The 22,154-nt window shown below is 40.5% G+C and overlaps 1 protein-coding gene across 1 annotated transcript in view; it reads left to right on the forward strand.

The window, feature by feature from the left end:
* The first annotated feature begins 1,950 nt into the window (after window positions 1–1,950).
* The window catches only part of megf6b (multiple EGF-like-domains 6b), a 65,895-nt gene continuing 45,691 nt past the window's right edge, over window positions 1,951–22,154 (forward strand). The window contains exons 1-4 of the mRNA XM_060858601.1: window positions 1,951–2,185; window positions 3,450–3,584; window positions 5,896–6,005; window positions 13,414–13,518. Of these exons, the coding sequence (XP_060714584.1) occupies window positions 2,052–2,185; window positions 3,450–3,584; window positions 5,896–6,005; window positions 13,414–13,518 (484 nt within the window). The 5' untranslated portion in view covers window positions 1,951–2,051. The remainder of the gene's footprint in view (window positions 2,186–3,449; window positions 3,585–5,895; window positions 6,006–13,413; window positions 13,519–22,154) is intronic.

A 22,154-nucleotide genomic window follows, 5' to 3' on the forward strand; every position in this document is an offset into this window, starting at 1 on the left:
CTCTCTTTTATCTGTGCACGAGCACTCTTCTCTCACACTTTTATCCGTGCACGAGCACTCTATTCTCTCTTTTATCCGTGCACGAGCACTCTCTTCTCTCTCACTTTTATCCGTGCACGAGCACTCTTCTTTCTCTTCTCTCTGCCTGTGCACGAGCTGTCCTGCACGTGCTCTCTCTCACACGGTGGGCTTGTTCTTCTCCTCAGGCGCGTCTTCATGAGGGGTCATTATTTGTTGCTCCCGGACATTTCTCAGTGTGATCGGTGACAGAACGTCTCCCTGTCCGATCCTGCACACTTCTTTAGGGAATTTAAACAAAGGCTTGTCCTTTCTGCCCAACACACACGGCACCCCAAAGTAGTGCAGAGCCCCGACCCCAGCACAGGCCCCAGCACACAGCAGCAAGACCTTCTGGTACTTTCTCATGGACATCAGTGTGTTATTCACGCGCTGTTTATACAAACTGTTTATAGCGCTAACCGTCATCGCGTGTGTGACGTCACCACGCATCGAGAACGAGAACGCTGCACGGGGAGGGTGGGGGGGAGCGCTTTACAGTGCAGTTGTGTGAATGTCCAGTAGGGGGCGCTGTGTGATTCACTCAAATCACCGTGAGTGGCTCAGCAGCTCAGACATAACTTTAACTCAAATGTGACTTAAAATAAAACAAAACACATTAATCTCTAATCTCATATGTACAGTATAATCCATGTAGCTGATGTTTATTAGTGTTTTAGTGTGATGAGTATTATTGTGTATGTATTATTACTGTATTATTAGTGTATTATTGTGTTCTATGATTTGTCACCATTAGCATCTCTATTGGGGTTAAAAACCCTCCCATGTGTCTAACTACGGAATGATGTGAGTCTGAAGCTCACAGCTGCTCCTGACCCCATTATAACTCATTTAATTATAAGAGTTTTTATGCTTTAAGATGTTGTATATGTTCTGTTCAGTTGATATAAAATATCTAATGCAAAAAGATTACTGGATAGAAAGCATTTTAAATAAAATGAGTAAATCCTTTTCTGAACATATACATGTGTGTATGTGATATTTAATAGATTTATTCTCTGTTATATAAAGGATGGTTCTCACGGGGTCAAATGAACACTGAATCGACACAGAGAAATCATTTCAGTTCGTGTACGAACACTTCAAACATTCGAAATTTATACAAAACCCCAAACTAATAACTAAAGTTGCTAAACTTGTTTTTAACTCTGTCCGGTCACATAACCGATTTATTCCTTGTGATTGAACGTGCAGTAAAGAGTCGGTACGTTTTAAACGACTCTTTCAAGCATGACTGGAATGAATTAAAATTTGGCTCTTGACTTGTAGAGATTTTATTATAAAATATATTTATTAGGTGAATAAAATTCTGAAACATCGTTTATTAAATAAATCAACTGTGGGATGGTTTGAGTTGAGTCACTTACAGGAGTCGATTCAGTAAAGTGAATCGTGAATTACACTAGTATTCTCTGTAGGACTAGGCTCGTGTTTCTGAGGTGTGTGTGTGTATGTGTAAGAGCGTGTGAGTGTGTGTGTGTGAAGGTGTGTATGTGTGTGCGTGTGAGTGTGTGTGTGAGTGAAGGTGTGTATGTGTAAGAGCGTGTGAGTGTGCGTGTGAGAGTGTGTGTGTGTGAGTGTGTGTGAGTGTGTATGTGTATGTGAGCGTTTGTGAGTGTGTGTGTGAGTGTGTGTGTGTGTGAGAGAGAGCGTGTGTGTGTGTGTGTATATGTGCGTGTGAATGTGAGCGTGTGTGTGTGTGTGTGTGTGTGTGAGCGTGTGTGTGTGTATATGTGTGTGTATATATGTGTGTGTGAATGTGAGCGTGCGTGTGTGTGTGAGCGTGTGTGTGTGTGTGTGTGTGTGTGTGTGTGTGTGTGTGTGTGTGTGTGTGTGTGTGTGTGTGTGTTGTTCTGCCGCTTGTCAGCTTGGTTGAGTTTCCTGCGGTCCTGAGACGCCACTCGAGTTGCTTCCCGCATGGAGCCGCGTCCTTCTTTCTCTTAGACGCGTTTTATTTGTCGCTTTTCTACACCATGAACTCGGGCAGAGTTTCACACGGACTTCACGTTGGTCCTGAGATGAAGGATCTCACACTGACTCCCTTTCTCCTGCTGTTACTGAGCGGAATTCACGCCACATCGCGTGGATCAGATCTGATGTCTTACATGTGAGTGAATCTGAGCATCTTCAGGGTTTATTGTCTGTGTCACTAACCTGTGACAATGTTCTGATAAATAATAATAATAATAATAATAATAATAATAATAATAATAATAATAATAAACAATCACTTATCAACCAGCTGGAGCTCTTAATCAGTCATTTTAATGCAGTTTGATTGCATGCTGGAAGAAATGAATTTAAATTGGTAGTTTTTATGCTTTGGGTTTTTTTTTTTAAGCCTAATTATAATGTTAGAATTAAACAGTTTGTACTTCTGTTTCTACTTTAATATATCATTTATAATATACAGCTGAATTATATATTTAATATAACATTTAGATTATATTAATAACATGCTTCTCCTGGGAAAAAAATCTGTTTTTTTGAGTTCTTAAAAAAAACCAAAAACTTCTGATTTAAGAAAAAAAGTGTTTTTTTTCCTTTCTGTCGACATTTGAACCTGTGTTCAGTTACTGAACCTGTGTTCAGTAAACTAAGTGATCATGTGAAATACTGCTCTATATTAAACGCAGTCTGGCTGAAGCCGTATGAATTATTATTTTCGAGTGCCGTCTTCACTAAAAGATTCGTTATCGATGAAGCAAAAGTCGACTCAGTAACATCTTTAGATTTTTCTGCTATTTCTCTGTCGCTATTGATCCTGAATGTAGAACGATTTTTATACAAATATGTTTTCATCATCTAATCAGAATGTCTGTTAATAACGTTGTGACAGAAGATGTACGGTGTAGACTACAGGACTACAGTAGCACACAGGGAGTGTGTGTGTGTGTGTGTGTGTGTGTGTGTGTGTGTGTGAGTGAAGGGGTCGTGATCGTATCGCTTCGGATGGGATTCGGATTTTTATATCTTGTAAACGTGGAGCATGACGGTGTGTGTGTGTGTGTGTGTGTGTGTGTGTGTGTGTTGATCGGTCTGTGAATCAGGTGTATGTCCCGTAGAGTTTGTGACTTTCCTGCTTTTGTGAACGTCCTGAAGCTGGACGTCACGTGTTGAAGTGAATCTCTGAATTTCTGCTGCAGACTGAATCAAAGTTGCTGTTATTTTTTAGTTGAAGTATTAAGTAGTAAAGTTTGTGTTGGTGGATTAAGAAATGCTTTGGAATCAGATACGAGGTGCGGAATTAAAAGGTCAACACACACACACACACACACACACACACACACACACACACACACACACACACACACACACACACGCTCGTTATGACTCATTAGGTCACGTCTCTGACCGTGTCCCCTCTCCAGGCCGAACGTGTGCACCGAGCGCGAGGTGAAGCTGGTGGCTCACATGCAGCCCTGTGTGCAGGCTTTCACACGGATGGTCAAAGTGTGGAAACAAGGATGTGAAGGACAGTCGTGGTGCATGGGCTATGAGCGGAGGTGAGGTCTTAACATCCATCCATCCATCCATCCATCCATCCATTCATGTATTAACCAACTCTACATTCATCAATGCATCCATCAAGATCCATCAAGTCTTTTCATCCAACTCTACATTCATTCCTTTACTTAGATGCATTCATAAAAATCTCCATCCATAAAATCTATCTATCTATCTATCTATCTATCTATCTATCTATCTATCTATCTATCTATCTATCTATCTATCTATCTATCCATCTATTTAGTAATTGATCCTTAATTCCTCAATGTGTACATTAAGATTTCCATCAGTCTTGTCATCCAACTCCACATTTATCACTTTAGATGTGTGCATAACAATATCCATCCATCCATCCATCCATCCATCCAGGTTATATTCTATAACTTTATATCCATTCTTCATTTATAACGGTGTAATCACAGTGATTCAGTTAAACCTCATTTTCACTACATAAGTAGACAAACCTCTGTTGTTGTTTTTTAAAGGACTGAATGATGTGAAAACCTTCAACCTTCAAAATCCTCCACAGCTTTACGATATTGCTTGATATTTATGTCATCACTCTAAACTTTATAAATTGTCTACTTTTATAATAATAATAATAATAATAATAATAATAATAATAACCTTTATTTTCTATAGCACCTTTAAAAGCACATCTCAAAGCTTTTCACAAAAGCAAATAAAACAACAAAGATACACCACATAATATAAAGATTAAAATTAAAGCAACAAAAGTAGACTATAAAATAAGCACAAAATTATAATTAGTCATTTACAAGCTACCTTAAAAAAGTGAGTTTTAAGCTGAGATTTAAAAAGTGCCAAGAGATTTTGCTTGCCTTATCTCAGTTGGTGAAGAATTCCAAAGTTTTGGAGCTAGTGAAGAGAATCAATCTCCCATCGATAGTAAATGAGTTAAAGGAACAGTTAAAAGACCAGTTTCAGAAGAACGAAAGGTCGCGAGATGGAATATAGGGAATTAAAAGCTCAGTCAGATATTGAGGAGCCAAACCGTGTAAGGCTTTGTAGGTAAACCACCCTAAACCTAACGGGGAGCCAGTGCAAGGACTCCAAAACGGGAGTAATGCGATCTCTTAACTTTGTTCCAGTTAGAATTCTAGCAGCCGAATTTTGCACTAGCTGCAATTAGTTTAAGGTCCCTTTTGACACCCCAGACAACATGGCGTTACAGTAATCGATACGGGAAAACACAAAAGTGTCGATCGGTCTCTCAGCAACACAAAACCACAGCATCGGACACAATCTGGCAATATTTCTGAGCTGGAAGAAAGAAATTTTAACCGTATTTTGGCTCAAACGTTAAATTGGCATCAAAAATTACGCCTAGATTCCTCAGTTTTGTTTGAAATGCCACATTTGAACCCTCTGAACTTTTAAGCTCCTTATGCAGAATAAAGGATATTTATTACCGTGACACACAGAACCCTTCGACGGATGAGTCTCATCAAGCGACTGAGGTCATGTGACTGATTCGATTCGCTGCTTTTTCTTTAGATTGACTTTTTAATGATCAGACGCCTTCTGTACCGTACCATACCGTTTTAATTTAAAGAATTAAGCAAAGCAAATTTTTTTACACCAGAATTTTAAAGCGAAGCATCTTAAACCCATGAGAGTAAAAAAAACCCATCAGGATTCTTCTCTTTCATTTACTTGTCTTTTTGTTCTCTAATCAGAGGATTTCTTTTAATGACCCCAAACTGCAAGGTGTCATCGCGCTCAGAAAGCTGCAATTTGACAGGCATCTCCACGACATCCTGGCATTCCTGCGTATCTGAAGCTTTCTCACTGTAGATGTTGTGAGCTGAGCCCTGCTCTTAAAGCCACCAAGCCTGCAATTAGAGCTCGTAAACAGAGAGCTGTGAGTGCGGAGAGCGCGGAGAGTCGGAGAAGGCCCCAAACTACAGGGCCCGGTGTCGTGTTGTGGCTTTAACACAAAGCCTGGGTCTCTCTCTAGTGCTTTGAGAAAGGAACATGAAAGGGTTGAAGATGCTTCACAAATTACACACTGTTTGTGTTTTGCGCATTGAAGTTTATCCCTAAATATTAGTCACGGTTTCTTCAGGTCTCTCGCTCGCTGTCTAACCGCAAACACAACCTGCGGCGAGTGCTGAGGTTTCCTTTATACATACATACATACTGGTTGTGGTGATCATCATCATCATCATCATCATCGGTGTCATCAAAGCCCTGAGGGAGTTGATGATGGAGTCACTCATGGTTCTGCAGCAGGTTGTTATTAGCGATGACTAAAGTGATGAAGTTTGGTGTGTTTTTGTGCAGGACGGCGTATTACACCGCGTACAGACAAGTGTATCGCCAGGATTATGAGACGGTGCACAAGTGCTGCCCGGGCTGGTCGCAGCTCAATGGGGAAGCTGGATGTCTGTACCGTAAGTACTGTGTTATTATCTGTTGTGTTTATTCAGTGATAATATAATGTGTGTGTGATATACAGTATGATGGCTTTCATATTAAACATCTTAAAATCACACCAATCAAATGAAATCACCTGAAGAGAAAAGCGACTGTTCATGTCTTAATGTCCACGACACACATTTTAATGGAGATGTTCTCAGTCCTGTGTAAATGTAAATATGACCAAATAATTTAAAGCAATTGATCAATTATTTTGAATGATATTGAATTATTATTTTGAATAATCTGGTCCAGTGTTTCTTCAGTTCCTGCTCACGACTTTACAAAGAACTTTAGTTTAGTTCCCATTTAAAGTTTGTGGTTTTGTCTCAAACTGTTATATTTGACCTCTTATTAAGTCAAGAAGATTTTCTTGTGCACTACACTGAACAAAGTGCACTACACTGAACAAAGTGCACTACACTGAACAAAGTGCACTACACTGAACAAAGTGCACTACACAGAATAGTGTGCACATTAAACTGAACAAAGTGCACTAAACTGAACAAAGTGCACTACACTGAACAATGTGCACTACACTGAACAAAGTGCACTACACTGAACAAAGTGCACTACACAGAATAGTGTGCACATTAAACTGAACAAAGTGCACTAAACTGAACAAAGTGCACTACACTGAACAAAGTGCACTACACTGAACAAAGTGCACTACACTGAACAAAGTGCACTAAACTGAACAAAGTGCACTACACTGAACAAAGTGCACTAAACTGAACAAAGTGTACTTCACAGAACAAAGTGCACTAAACTGAACAAAGTGCACTACACTGAACAAAGTGCACTACACAGAACAGTGTGCACTAAACTGAACAAAGTGCACTACACTGAACAAAGTGCACTAAACTGAACAAAGTGCACTAAACCGAACAAAGTGCACTACACTGAACAAAGTGCACTACACAGAACAGTGTGCACTAAACTGAACAAAGTGCACTAAACTGAACAAAGTGCACTACACTGAACAAAGTGCACTACACAGAACAGTGTGCACTAAACTGAACAAAGTGCACTACACTGAACAAAGTGCACTAAACTGAACAAAGTGCACTACACTGAACAAAGTGCACTGCACTGAACAGTGTGCACTACACGGAATAGTGTGCACTAAACTGAACAAAGTGCACTAAACTGAACAAAGTGCACTATACTGAACAAAGTGCACTACACTGAACAAAGTGCACTAAACTGAACAAAGTGCACTAAACCGAACAAAGTGCACTAAACTGAACAAAGTGCACTATACTGAACAAAGTGCACTACACTGAACAAAGTGCACTGCACTGAACAGTGTGCACTAAACCGAACAAAGTGCACTACACTGAACAAAGTGCACTAAACTGAACAAAGTGCACTAAACTGAACAAAGTGCACTACACTGAACAAAGTGCACTACACAGAACAGTGTGCACTAAACCGAACAAAGTGCACTACACTGAACAAAGTGCACTAAACTGAACAAAGTGCACTAAACTGAACAAAGTGCACTACACTGAACAAAGTGCACTACACTGAACAAAGTCCACTTATTTCACTGTATAGAAGCATTATGAAGCAAAACAATTCTGTGAATGAAATAGCAGAGATCAGATTTGTTTCCTCATGTAACAGTGTTTAGTGTGTGTTTGTTAGGGTTTTGTACTCACTAGTACGAGGCCGAGGAGATTAGTGCAATTTTATTTGTCTATTTATTTATTATGCCTGTTTGTGATTTTATAGCTGCTGTGTGTACCACAGGCAGTTTATAATGATAATAATAATGATATCCAGGTATTTCAGTGTCGGCCTTCAGGTCTTGTGTCTAGTGGCCTGGACTAACTCAGAGTCTTTGATACAAAGCCTTTGAGCTGAAATAACACGCATAACTCAGTCAGGAAAAAAAATCCAATAAAGAACGGCCTTGTCATCTTGAAACCTGACTTTTTTTTGGCTGCAGCGCTGAACTCTGAACACTGAAAAGTGGAAACTGACCCTAAAATCCGGAAATAAATCTTATTCTAATCTACGCTACTCCCCAGGAATACTGTGTTTCTGCCAGAACAGGTTGACTTGTAGTGATTCATTCCAGTGTGGATGAAGTAGCAGGAGAAGTGCAGGATATACAGAGCTGGATTCATGGCACTGCTCAGGGCAAAGACCTTTAGATGGACACACAGGGCTGCTGCAGACGATTCCCTGCTACGGGTCACGTTACTGGATCTAACACCACCCTCAAAGACCTCTTTGTGTGTCGGTAAAGGTTATAGCACTCGTAATCCCAGCCAAAGCCAAACCCAACACTGAACCCAATACCGGATTGTTTTGAAACACACCAAACGTCTGTCATCACATTTCTCTGTGAGGTTCTTGTTCTAGTCACAACCTTCTGTCACAATATTTCTTCCTGCTACTGAGAGGTTTTATCTTCATAACTCAAGGCCTTGACGTCTAACAGGAGAATTCTGATTGTTAATTAAACAACAGGATGGAAATAAACATGCAGCGTCACGTGTATGACTCCAACCTGAAGACCTCGACATGCCTCTGATTCAGTCACATTGCTCGTAGTGTTAACGTTTTGGAGCAGGTTTTGAAATCAATGCTGCTTTGATTGTATTCACTGAAAGGTTGTCACCAGTGTTCTGCTTTCACACACTGGGGAATTAAAGAGTGGCCATGATAAAGACAGGGTGTAACCATGAAGCTGACTCCACCAGACTGTTACAAAAGCCAGGCTACGATAATTAGTCTAATGACTGTCATTATTCAGTCGCTGCTCCTGTTGGCATTCGAGTGTCAAATGTTTTCGGACCTTCAGCCTTTTCAGGAAGACCAAAGAGGACAGGAACTTTTCTTTGTCCTTAATTGTCAGGGTTCCGTTAAATATCAGACGTAAGACGTAACTTCATGTAGGATTAACAGGAACTAACTAAAGGAAGACTTAATGTCCAGTTTGAGAGCCTTAACAAAACCCTTTCTCATTCTTCTTTAAGTACGGGAAATAAACAGAAGAAAAAAAACACACTAATGGGCTTTTATCCTAGCGCACGTTGTTTTTTTCCAGTTTCTCGAGTACACCATTTGACTCATTGACTCTTCATGTGTGAGGGCCCTTAACGGTGAAGATGCTTAGAAAGACTTCCTTGGCTTTAACCAATATGTCCTTTTCTTTCTGCACAATGGAAACTGAGAATAACGCAGACGGGAAAACAGGAAGCGGATTCGAGCCACGCTGTTAATTTATCTCAAACGAGGACTCTTCACTTGCTCCTCAGCGCTACGCCGTCACTTTTATCCGTCTCTGCTTTCAGCGTTCAGGAGTTTTTACAGGACGTTCTTTTGCCGTGTCAGTGGGTGGTCCGAGGGTCAGCAGGCACCGTTGACTCGCGTGCAACAATGCGAGCGATCACAAAGGTCACATGACTGTCGATTTCTCTCCGTTTCAGACGAGACATTTTCATGACCCATTGTTTCAGGGTCTGTTTACTGCTTTTGCATTCACACAGGAATGTTTTTTTTTTTTTTAAAGGATTTTCCTCTCCTGCATTTTTCACTCACTGTACTTTGCAGCTAGGCAGAGGGTTTATTCAACTTCTCTCCAAAGTGGTATAATTTAACACGCTCTGTAATTCTACCTGTTTGGAACTTGAGGAAAGAAAGCTGTAAAATATTTTTTCTCTCTACGTGAATGTAATTATCTTGAGAAAGAAGGACAATTTTGTAAAATTGCATAGAATTTTAGAAGCTGTGGTTCTGCACACTTTAATGAAAGAGCTACAGGTTCAAGTTTGAAGATTTTGACCTTACGCCTTAACAAGATTCCTAGAAGTCAACCACTAGAGGATCGTTCGTCTGGCGTCAAGGAGAAAAAGAAAAAAGATCGTCTCTAATGCATGCAGACAGTGATGATTGTTCTTGTCATCTGGCAGGAATTGCTTGTTTTCCCATTTCATGTGCATGGAGAGACGGACAAGCTTCATCTTCTCCATCCTTCCTTTGGTGGAACTAGGTGGGGAAGTGTGTGCTTCCTGTTTGGGATTTACGCTCATTTGAGGAAGGATGGGATTGCTTCTTAAAGACCCACCATCGAGGTTGATGATGTCCTGTTGATTTGGGTTTTGGACAGATTTGATGAGTAACTGTTGCCAGTCATTTTATAAGAGCAGGACTGGGTGTGCCAGAGGAACGGGACAGAAGCTAGTGGTGGTCATCTACAAAAGATAGCAGATAGCTTTCTCCTCAAAGGATGTTCAGCTTTTTTTTATCATGTTGGCTGCAAGGGGGGCACGGTGGCTTAGTGGTTAGCACGTTCGCCTCACACCTCCAGGGTTGTGGGTTCGATTCCCGCCTCCGCCTTGTGTGTGTGGAGTTTGCATGTTCTCCCCGTGCCTCGTGGGTTTCCTCCGGGTACTCCGGTTTCCTCCCCCGGTCCAAAGACATGCATGGTAGGTTGACTGGCATCTCTGGAAAAATTGTCCGTAGTGTGTGATTGTGTGAGTGAATGAGAGTGTGTGTGTGCCCTGCGATGGGTTGGCACTCCGTCCAGGGTGTATCCTGCCTTGATGCCCGATGACGCCTGAGATAGGCACAGGCTCCCCGTGACCCAAGGTAGTTCGGATAAGCGGTAGAAAACGAATGAATGTTGGCTGCAAGAAATATTGGAGGAAATGTGTTGGGTTTGTCTTTGTAGGTTGGATAGAAAAACAAAAGGACTGTAAAAAGAAAAGACTGAATTCTCAGTACTCAAAACCAGTCGTTAATAAATAAAGTACAAGCTTGTGAGAGTTCACTGTTAGATAATAATGTAACAGTACAGGTACAGACAACATAAATTAACCATCATTTTCCTGTAATGGATATAATTATGTAGCTTAAATGATGTCTAAAGGTCTACTGTAACATTCTTCTGTCTGAATACTATGTCTAAAGATACATTAAGTCATTATTTTTAAGTGGATTGGAATATCACCAAAACTCATTATCAGCTCCTCAGTCTTCGTGTTTCTGTTCGGCAGAATGATCGGGTCTTTAGACCAGACAAAGAGCATACATGACATTCAGACATGACTACACACATGTATACATGCCTACACACACACACACACACCTGGCACTAGTTTAACAGACACACATGCTAAAAGATGAGGGGGTCATTAGTTTTGAGTGATGGGCGTTTATGGAATGTGACGTCTGATGGTCTGTACTTTGCCCAAGAGGCAGCCATGAGGCACAGAATATCCGACGGATTATAAAGCTTTCGTTTATGGATTTGTGGATTCCCAGCAGGACACACACACATACACACACACACACACACACACACACACACACACACACACACACACACACACACACACACATACACACACACTCACACACACACACATACACACACACAGAACGAAAGAACGCTTGCTCGGGGGGATTTAGTGTGTCTGGTGGCTGTAATTCTTGCCGATTGAAAACACATTCAGCCCCCGTTCACTTTGTTTCACTCATCCAAGGAGCTTCGATCTCTGTGGTGTTTTAAAAAGAAAAATGTCACACAGTAAATAAAGAAGGAAATGTTCAGCTGTGATGTAAGAGCTGAAGTTTATTTCTGTGGGAAAATAACGAAAGGCATAAAATGCTAGAAAAGTCCCAAATGAGTTTCGGAGGATTAAGTGTCTGAGCATGACACGGCTTGTCCTCTGTCTGTGTAAACCCTGGACTACAACACCTGAAAGACACACACAACATAACATTAGGGTTTTTTTTTTTTTCAAAGCAAATGACCGAAACTTTGCTACAGATCGACTGTAGTAAAAAGCGGAGTTGAATATTTGCATATTTAAATATTTGTATATTGTGAGTCTGAGTTATATTAGATACAGATTTAGAGATGAAATTGTGTTTTATGAACAAGGTTTGGTGATAGAAATAAAACAGAATGTAAAAAAACCCCAAAAATATATTTAATAAAATACTTTAAATGTTTTACAGCTCAATGTGTTTAGTGCTCTAACTTAACACATCATGCTCCTCTTTCTGAACTTTTTCACCTCCTAATTATTCATAAAACTCCAAACATCTAATACTATCAGAAACCCAGGCTAAGTGTAGGAGCTGAAGCAGAAGACAAATTAGGACATCTGCTAGTTTTGTAGTTAGCGTTTTCTAGCTAGCTACCCGATAGCTTGCTAGTTTAAAACAACATTTTGTTGTTATTTTCAGATACAAATTATAACCAGATACAAATCATCTGGAATATTGTTAACTCCTGCATCTAGACTGTAATCAAGGCTAACAGGGTTAATGAGTTAATACTTACATAGCAAGCTAGCAAACACAAACCCTAGCCGGTAAAGTTAGCTAGCTGGCTACTTGGAAAAGTAAATGAAATGAAACTTTAGTGATCATTTAGTTAGGATTAGAATTCTTTAATTTGACTTAAGGTCTTGATTTAAAACATCAGTATGTTAAAGATGTTAATAATAGTTACAGTATACAAACTATTTTTATGCTAATTATTGAAATAGTTCTGTACAAATTAGTTTTTATTTATTATGTGCAAAACCTGCTGTAAGTATTAATTGTAGTATCTAATGCCTCTCTCTCACATGCCTCTCATCTTCTACCGCTTATCCGAACTACCTCGGGTCACGGGGAGCCTGTGCCTATCTCAGGTGTCATCGGGCATCAAGGCAGGATACACCCTGGACGGAGTGCCAACCCATCACAGGGCACACACACACACACACTCTCATTCACTCACGCACTCACACACTACAGACAATTTTCCAGAGATGCCAATCAACCTACCATGCATGTCTTTGGACCGGGGGAGGAAACCGGAGTACCCGGAGGAAACCCCCGAGGCACAGGGAGAACATGCAAACTCCACACACACAAGGTGGAGGCGGGAATCGAACCCCCAACCCTGGAGGTGTGAGGCGAACGTGCTAACCACTAAGCCACCGTGCCCCCCTATCTAATGCCTATAAATTGTAAATTTATTTCAGCTGTTTTTTTTTTTTGTTTGGTTACATCATGCATCAGGATTTTCTCCTCTCTGATCTCTGTGGGAAGTCGTGGCCTAATGGTTAGAGAGTTTGACTCCTAACCCTAAGGTTGTGGGTTCGAGTCTCGGGCCAGCAATACCACGACTGAGGTGCCCTTGAGCAAGGCACCGAACCCCCCAACTGCTCCCCGGGCGCCGCAGCATAAATGGCTGCCCACTGCTCCGGCTGTGTGTTCACGGTGTGTGTGTGTGTGTGTGTGTGTTCACTGCTGTGTGTGTGTGCACTTTGGATGAGTTAAACGCAGAGAACGAATTCTGAGTCTGGGTCACGGTACTTAGCCGTATGTCACGTCACGTCACTTATCTGCATTTTTTTCTTCCTGCAGCTATCTGCAGCTATGGAGTCTGTTTTAACGGCGGCCGCTGCAGAGAAGGATCCTCACAGCTCTGTGACTGTCCGGCTGGCTTTCACGGCCCGAGCTGTCAGTACGGTGAGTGAATACAGATCACGTCTACATCCCTCTCTCTCTGTGCTGCACAGGACACGTCCTATAGCCTCCGTTCCGTTATCAGCGCAGATGTGATGAAGAACGGTCGGTCTGTTCATTGTTGGTGGATGCATTTCACATCTCACAAGCTTCAACTTTTCAATCTTGGTATCTTGGCACTGCCTTCCTTCCTTCCTTCTTTCCTTCCTTCCTTCCTTGAGTATCTGTAACGGCTGAATTCGAGTTTCCGCCTGTCTAATGTTGGTCTCAAGGAGTTGAAGGCCAAGAATTTTATCATCTGCATATAAGGAAGAGAAGCTGCAGTTCGGCGGTGTGTTAGGAACGGACAAGACTGTTGCTTTTCTGATATCCAAACACGACAGGAAATTCCTCACACCACTTCTTCCCACTCTGTTATACATAAGAACTCATGTATATTCAGTCAGACTTTAGAACAGCTGGGGATCATTTCAGAATGGGGTTTTATGAGATGGACTGACGTGGTGTTATGACATTTTAACACGTCTTTTGTGCATCATGGAATATTTATTTTTTGAGATTGTTTGGTGTTGATGTGCTTTAGATCGACTACACTGTGTAAATGATTGACTCTCGATTATCGACACTATTACAAGCACATTCTGTACAGAGCCTGAAGATTACACAGTCAATAATTCTGCTTTTTTTTGTTCTGCTTTAAATTAGAAGTTTTTATTCGTTGAGCTGAGAGCAGAGCCCTGTCTCGTCCACGAGTCAACGACCGGCTCGATAAGACCTTTCCTCTTTTCTTTTTGTTCCTTTGTTTGGTTTAAACTGCCCTCAGAGTGCAGCCGTCCTGCAGGTCCTGCATGTGGTCGACCCCCTGCCTACAAAATGTCCATGCACTCATTTGAAGTACTGAAAGGAAACGTCAGTTCCACTTTTTCCCGCCGCGTCGAAACCCGTTGCCTTTGTTTTGTTATGTTCTGACTGCGGAGAGCTTTGCATAAGGTCTTGCCCTCTCTCCTCAGGGAAGCTATTAGCCTATGAATAGTGTGATGGTTATATTGCTCTGTGACTGACACCCAGCTTGATCATGGACAGTCATTGGTTTGCCGTTACCTGTGGGTCACGTCTAAGAGACTCTGAGATGCAGGGACTCCATGCTGGTCATTGTGGCGACTCTGTAGAGCTGTAGGACATCATTAAGCATCGTTTAGAGACGTATTACAGGAACTGCGTGATTCAATGTGAATAATATAAAACATTATAATATGCACTAAGCATCACTGTGCTCAAAAACATTTTACACATAGCTCAGTGAGCAGCTTCTCCACATGATGTTCACCACATCTGTCTTCTTAAGTGGCAGCTAAAAGCCAAACCAAATGCTAGACATACATCACATAACCTTTAACTTGAGATGGAAGATCTAATCCAGACCATAAACCACAACAGAGCACGTGCTAATTTGCTGTTATAGAAGAAATGGAAGCAGGACTGTAATATTTTTCCTTCTCTCAAGTTCAGACATCAAACTTTTGGAAAATAAAGATTTATCATTCGCTCCATGTTTTTTTTTTTCAGTTTGAGTAAACGTTCTGAACCAGAAGCACATTTCACTCAAGTAGAGCTTTTGTCCTAACAAAACAATTTTTTTTTTGGTCGGGAAAAAAAAATCTATATAGATGACGACAAGCCGACACGAGCTCCTTAAACACCGAGTCGATTTTTTTGTCGGTTACGATGTCATGCAGGAATTCAGCTCTAAGACTGTGTCGTTACTGCATTCCTGTCTGTTGTACTTCAGTGTAATGGTGTACTGTGTGCCAGCAAGTGATGACATCTGACATATTCCTGTGGTTTTAGCCCATAATAAAGCTAGGAGAGAAGGAGAAGGAGTTGACACGCCATGAAGGACGTCTTCCTGTGCGCTCGTTTAATCACGTTCCCCTGATCGCGTTCTCCTGCGGCTCTGCGTCCACCGCCGTTACAGAAGTGTGTAGCAGGAGTTTATTATCCACCCTGAAATTAAATTCCTCATTATAGTTCATGACAATTCTGTCTAAATTAGTTCAAGCGTTTAACGCAACACATATAAACATATATTGTTTCGAACGATTTCTCGGACCGGTCCAACGTTTCTTCAAAAACTTTAGCTTAATCTTTTTAAAGAATTCTGAAGAAAAATAAAGCTCGCCAGACAGGAAGTAGCAGAGATCGATGTCCGTAGCTAGTTAGCTAGCTTTGCTACTCTAATCTGAGGAAAAAGCTAATAGCCTATGAAGACGAGTGTTACTGTAAATCAAACAAGATTTTCACTCAGACTGGAGCAGTATTTCATTTCTAATGAATTAGCCAGCTTTAAGTGCTAAATATTTAGCTGATACTTCTCACTGGAGCTAAAAGTTTAGGTCAGGCCAAACTCACAAGTGCTACAAGCCGCTTAGTGCACGCTAGTGTGAATGATCTGACATTGTTTGTCCTGTTTTACTTCTCTTTGAGTGAGCGTTCATAACAGGGTTTTATTAGAAGCCTGGCAGAACATCACTGTGCATCTGGTGATCTTTACAAGAAAAATACTAAACATGATTGTTTTATTATTTATTAAGCCCAATGATAGAGGAACTCGGATGAAGAAACCGTTCTGACGCCACAGATGTCGATTCCCATCCTACAGTCAGCGCTGTTTACACGTCAGCAGCTGCTCTTCGTCTACATTCAGACCGCAGGCAGACACACGGAGATACCGTCACAGGGTTAACGAGGTACTCGGACGTGTTCTCCAGAAACGCTTTCAGATCTTCCTGCACAGCGGGAGTGTAAACAGCGGGGGCTGTTTTACGTGTGTAGTGTAGACACATTAAGCTTCAGATTGCATTGGTTCAGGTGTTGACGTTAGCATTGGACACTGATTTATGCCCCAGGGTACATCAACCACATCATATAAAATTCTTTTACAGGTTCTAGCTTTTCAAGAGGTTTGGAAATACCCTTAAACATCAGTTCATATTCCCTCGCTCTTAGAACTAAAGGTGTTTTGAGAAGAACAGAAGAAGGAAGCTTCAGCTACAGAAGGTTGAGTGATTGACCCCAGTCCTCAGGCGAGGCTGTGAACTCCTCCTGTCTAATTACAGGCTAAGACACTGAACCCGTCTCTGTATTTCTACATCGTGTCCACCCACTTTCGAGCATATCCCCTTTTCTCTTGAGCACTTTGTGACCCGTGTCCGTCATCGCCGTGTCCTTACTCCGGTGTAGTAAAAGGTACCGAGGTCTGAACTCCACTCAGATTATTTAGATCAGAAGATTGTGACGGATGATGGATTTCCTCAGAGCTCGTTTTCTGCTGAACGCAGCAGTGTTGAAGCTTTGCTGGGGGTCCATCACCGTGACCGGGAGGGTGAAGGAAGGGGGAGCCTAATGAACTCACTTTACATCGGGTCAACAGGGTCGGATGTGAAGGTCGGGGCAGCGAGGCGTCATAAATGTAGATGTTTTCACCAAACCTTCACCTCTCCAGACCACCAGCACGTCAGAGAGTCTGTGAAGTGTTTGTTCATCAGTAGCTTGATCTTTAACCACAGGGTTAAGGTTATCAACACGGGGAAAAACACACGTCTCTCACTGAAAGACAAGAGTCCTGACACATTTTAGATCAGACTCACAGACACAACATCATTAGTGAATACAGCTCAATGGTGGGTCTCCATTCCGCTGGTGGACTGGAAGGCCAGTGTACTGCGAGTCCTAAACAGTAGCAGCTAACTAACTAACTAACTAACTAACTAACCTAGCTAACTCTCTAGATTTAATTTATTCTTATCAGATGCTTGTTAGGCCTCGATGTCATTCTTTAACTAATTTTGGAAGCTTGGGTGCTTCTGTTGGTGATGTTTGTTCTTCAGAGAGTTCATAGTTCATGGTACATTCGTCCTCAAACACCTGCTGAGGGTGGATCAGGGTTCGGGGAGGGTCAAGGCCAGGCTCAAACGTTTACAACACCATTGTCCAGGTTAGACGTTCCTGCTATTTTTACACGGCAGGAGAATAAATGTAGTTCACCTTAACCTCAGATGTACGGGTCCTTAGGCTCAGGTCAGCTCTCTGGTGAATAAATCAGGCTTCTTTAACTCGATCTGTCAAACTCCTGATGGTTTTTTTGGGTGGTTGTTAAACATTTCTGTGTCTCTGCAAATTCAGCATAAATCATCAAACATGGACATGAAAGGTGAACTTTTTTCACCCGAGAGCAATTTTTTTGTACCGTATAAAAGGAAAATGTTTAATCACGTCGCCTCATGAGGAGCAGAGGAGGAAAAAAACGCTCTGGACGTGTTTCCACAGGTCAGCTGTAAAGATTTATTCAGTGAGAGTTATAACCTTCATCTTGGTTTATAGCGCTGCCTCGGCGTTCTAGTAAAATGAATTTACGGTCAGTAGAAACTAAAAGGGAAGAAGTTAAAGATGTTCATCTGCAGAAAGGAACGCAGGACCCAAATACTTTCTCTACACATATAACCTGACTTTATCACAGCATGAAGTCAAACCCGGTCGCCGAATCGGATTCGTTTTGTTGGACAACATGCAGAAAAAAAAATTCTTTTATACAAAAAAATTGGGTGAAAAAAGTTCACCTTTTATTTCCATGTTTGATGATTTATGCTGAAGGAGCAGAGACGCAGAAATGTGTGAAAATACACCTGAGTAAATACTCTGAGGTCCTGCTCATGCCTTTATTAAGACACTTCTGATGTTAGTTTGGAGCCTTTTTTATGCATTATAACATCTCTTTTCTGCATTATAACATCTCTTTTCTGCATTATAACATCTCTTTTCTGCATTATAACATCTCTTTTCTGCATTATAACATTTTTCTGCATTATAACATCTCTTTTCTGCATTATAACATCTCTTTTCTGCATTATAACATTTTTCTGCATTATAACATCTCTTTGCTGCATTATAACATCTCTTTTCTGCATTATAACATTTTTCTGCATTATAACATCTCTTTGCTGCATTATAACATCTCTTTTCTGCATTATAAAATTTTTCTGCATTATAACATCTCTTTTCTGCATTATAACATTTTTCTGCATTATAACATCTCTTTTCTGCATTATAAAGTTGTGCTCGAACCTGCTTATTTTTATGAGACGGATTTTGCTTTTTGTTAATAAATCAAGAAACAATTTCACTCCTTTGTCTCTCCACACGGTGGATGGAAATCCTGCATCTTTTTTATTTCCTCTACATCAGGGGTCGGCAACCTTAAACACTCACAGAGCCATTTGGACCTGTTTCCCATAGAAAAAAAAACACAGGGAGCCACAAAACTCTTTTGACATCTAAAATGAAGAGAACAGCCGCATATATCAGTTTTTACCTTTATGGAAAATATAGAAAAAAACTGTAGTGTGTTACATTTATGAAATCAATGAACTGCTACAGAGTAAACGATTTTATTTCTGCAGTGTCTAATCGAGTCCTCTTCGTATTCATGACATCAGAATTTTTTTTGCCGGCTGCAGCAAACCAAAACTGCGTCTGCTTCTGTGTCGGATTTCGCAAGTCGGCGGTTATGACGCATATTTTGAGCGACAAACAAATTAAACACGGTTTATTTTAGTGTTACAAGAGCATCTTAGAGTTGTAAACTAATCTTAGAGTTTAGAATTAGATTTTTTAAAATCTAACTAACTAAAAAATAAAATACATTTAAATTAAATATTTATTTTACAAATCTACAGGGAGCCGCAGCAGAGGGATGAAAGAGACACTTGGGGCCCCGGAGACGCAGGTCGCCGAGATAAATTTATCTTTATAAATTTGCACTTTGATAAGTTCGATCCATCAGGATACCTGTCTGATATTCTGACTTTATTCTAGAAGTTTCTGTGTAAATTCCTCAGTTTCCTGTTTTCCTTTCCTCAGACTGATGCGTCAGTTTCTTCATCTGGTTTCATTCGGGGTTTTTTTTTGTTTTTGTTCGGTGTGCAAGATACTACTGAGTAATAATACTGAGTCAAATAATAATACTGAGTCAAATAATAATAATGAGTCAGTCAAATAATAATACTGAGTCAAATAATAATACTGAGTCAAATAATAATAATGAGTCAGTCAAATAATAATACTGAGTCAAATAATAATACTGAGTCAAATAATAATACTGAGTCAAATAATAATAATGAGTCAGTCAAATAATAATACTGAGTCAGTCAAATAATAATACTGAGTCAAATAATAATAATGAGTCAGTCAAATAATAATACTGAGTCAGTCAAATAATAATACTGAGTCAAATAATAATAATGAGTCAGTCAAATAATAATACTGAGTCAAATAATAATAATGAGTCAGTCAAATAATAATACTGAGTCAAATAATAATACTGAGTCAAATAATAATAATGAGTCAATTAATAATACTGAGTCAAATAATAATACTGAGTCAAATAATAATAATGAGTCAAATAATATTCATTCATTCATTCATCTTCTACCGCTTATCCGAACTACCTCGGGTCACAGGGAGCCTGTGCCTATCTCAGGCGTCATTGGGCATCAAGGCAGGATACACCCTGGACGGAGTGCCAACCCATCACAGGGCACACACACACACACACTCTCATTCACTCACACAATCTCACACTAGGGACAATTTTCCAGAGATGCCAATCAACCTACCATGCATGTCTTTGGACCGGGGGAGGAAACCGGAGTACCCGGAGGAAACCCCCGAGGCACGGGGAGAACATGCAAACTCCACACACACAAGGTGGAGGCGGGAATCGAACCCCGACCCTGGAGGTGTGAGGCGAACGTGCTAACCACTAAGCCACCGTGCCCCCCGAGTCAAATAATAATACTGAGTCAAATAATAATACTGAGTCAAATAATAATAATGAGTCAATTAATAATACTGAGTCAAATAATAATACTGAGTCAAATAATAATAATGAGTCAAATAATAATACTGAGTCAAATAATAATAATGAGTCAAATAATAATACTGAGTCAAATAATAATACTGAGTCAAATAATAATAATGAGTCAGTCAAATAATAATACTGAGTCAAATAATAATACTGAGTCAAATAATAATAATGAGTCAGTCAAATAATAATAATGAGTCAAATAATAATAATACTGAGTCAAATAATAATACTGAGTCAAATAATAATAATGAGTCAAATAATAATAATGAGTCAAATAATAATACTGAGTTTGACAGAAGATTCAGATTTTTTATGCTCACGTGATTCTTACTGAGCGATAAACCTGACAGTCACGTTTCCTGTCCGGTTTCCTGTTCTTTGTTGTCTACTTCCTGTGGTGATAGCCGATGAAGCATTGAGTGATTACAGCAGATGCCCCAAAGCCTTCAGTCACATCCATCATCCTTAATGATGTCCTGAATGAAGACTCGCTTCCAGCACCTCGTTCTTCTCCACATCTTCTCTCTGCGTGCTTGTTCTTGTTCATCTTTTCCTTTTAACAATTTTACGCACAATAAATAACAATTTTTATATTTTAGACGCAAATGATCTCCAAATCATGAGTTTTACTATAAAAACTCTAAACTTGAGCTGTAACTTTTCAAGATATTGACTCTCCATAATCTTTACTAACTTTCTAAATAAAATAAAATACAAATTTTAAATTAAATCTATTTAAAAGCTAGTTTTAATTTGTAATGTTTTTTTCCAAAACAGTGTGGGTTTTTTTTGTTTTTTTTAGACCTGAACGTTAACAATCTTGGACGTTGAAAGTTTTAATGATAAAATTGATCAATAACTTCATTCATTCATTCATCTTCTACCGCTTATCCGAACTACCTCGGGTCACGGGGAGCCTGTGCCTATCTCAGGCGTCATCGGGCATCAAGGCAGGATACACCCTGGACGGAGTGCCAACCCATCGCAGGGCACACACACACACACACTCTCATTCACTCACACACTCACACACTACAGACAATTTTCCAGAGATGCCAATCAACCTACCATGCATGTCTTTGGACCGGGGGAGGAAACCGGAGTACCCGGAGGAAACCCCCGAGGCACAGGGAGAACATGCAAACTCCACACACACAAGGTGGAGGTGGGAATCGAACCCCCACCCTGGAGGTGTGAGAACGTGCTAACCACTAAGCCACCGGGCCCCGTACTTTTTGAACTTTAAAAATTTTATTTGATTGTTTTTGTTTTATTCTGTGGATCTCGTGTACGAGGGAGAGGATTGATAGAGCAGACGTCCTCTCAGTGGTTTGGATGGGAACTGGCTGGAGGACGAGTCGAAGAGAAAATAGTAAACGAATAATCAGACGAACATTGGTTTGATGTTACTTGATGCTTTTCTCTTTACTTTTTAGAAGTGTTCTTTTGTGACCAAAAAAAAACAAAAGATGATCCTCTAGATGTTCTTCAAAAGTGCCGCTCTGTGAGCATCGTGTAAAACCAACGCTGGTGGAAAGTGTGAAATCAGCTTAATGTGAAAGTGTGAAATCAGCTTAATTAATGGGTTTGAGATACAACACAGTATTCCTCAGAGATGTGAAAGTTTTTAGCACTGACGCTTTTGCCCTGATGATGACCCTCAGCAGACAGATGTGAGATCTCTGATGGCTTCATCATGAAAGTGTCCCACACCATG

The sequence above is a fragment of the Tachysurus vachellii genome, chromosome 22 (genome assembly GCF_030014155.1).
Source record: "Tachysurus vachellii isolate PV-2020 chromosome 22, HZAU_Pvac_v1, whole genome shotgun sequence".
Taxonomy (NCBI): Eukaryota; Metazoa; Chordata; class Actinopteri; order Siluriformes; family Bagridae; genus Tachysurus; species Tachysurus vachellii.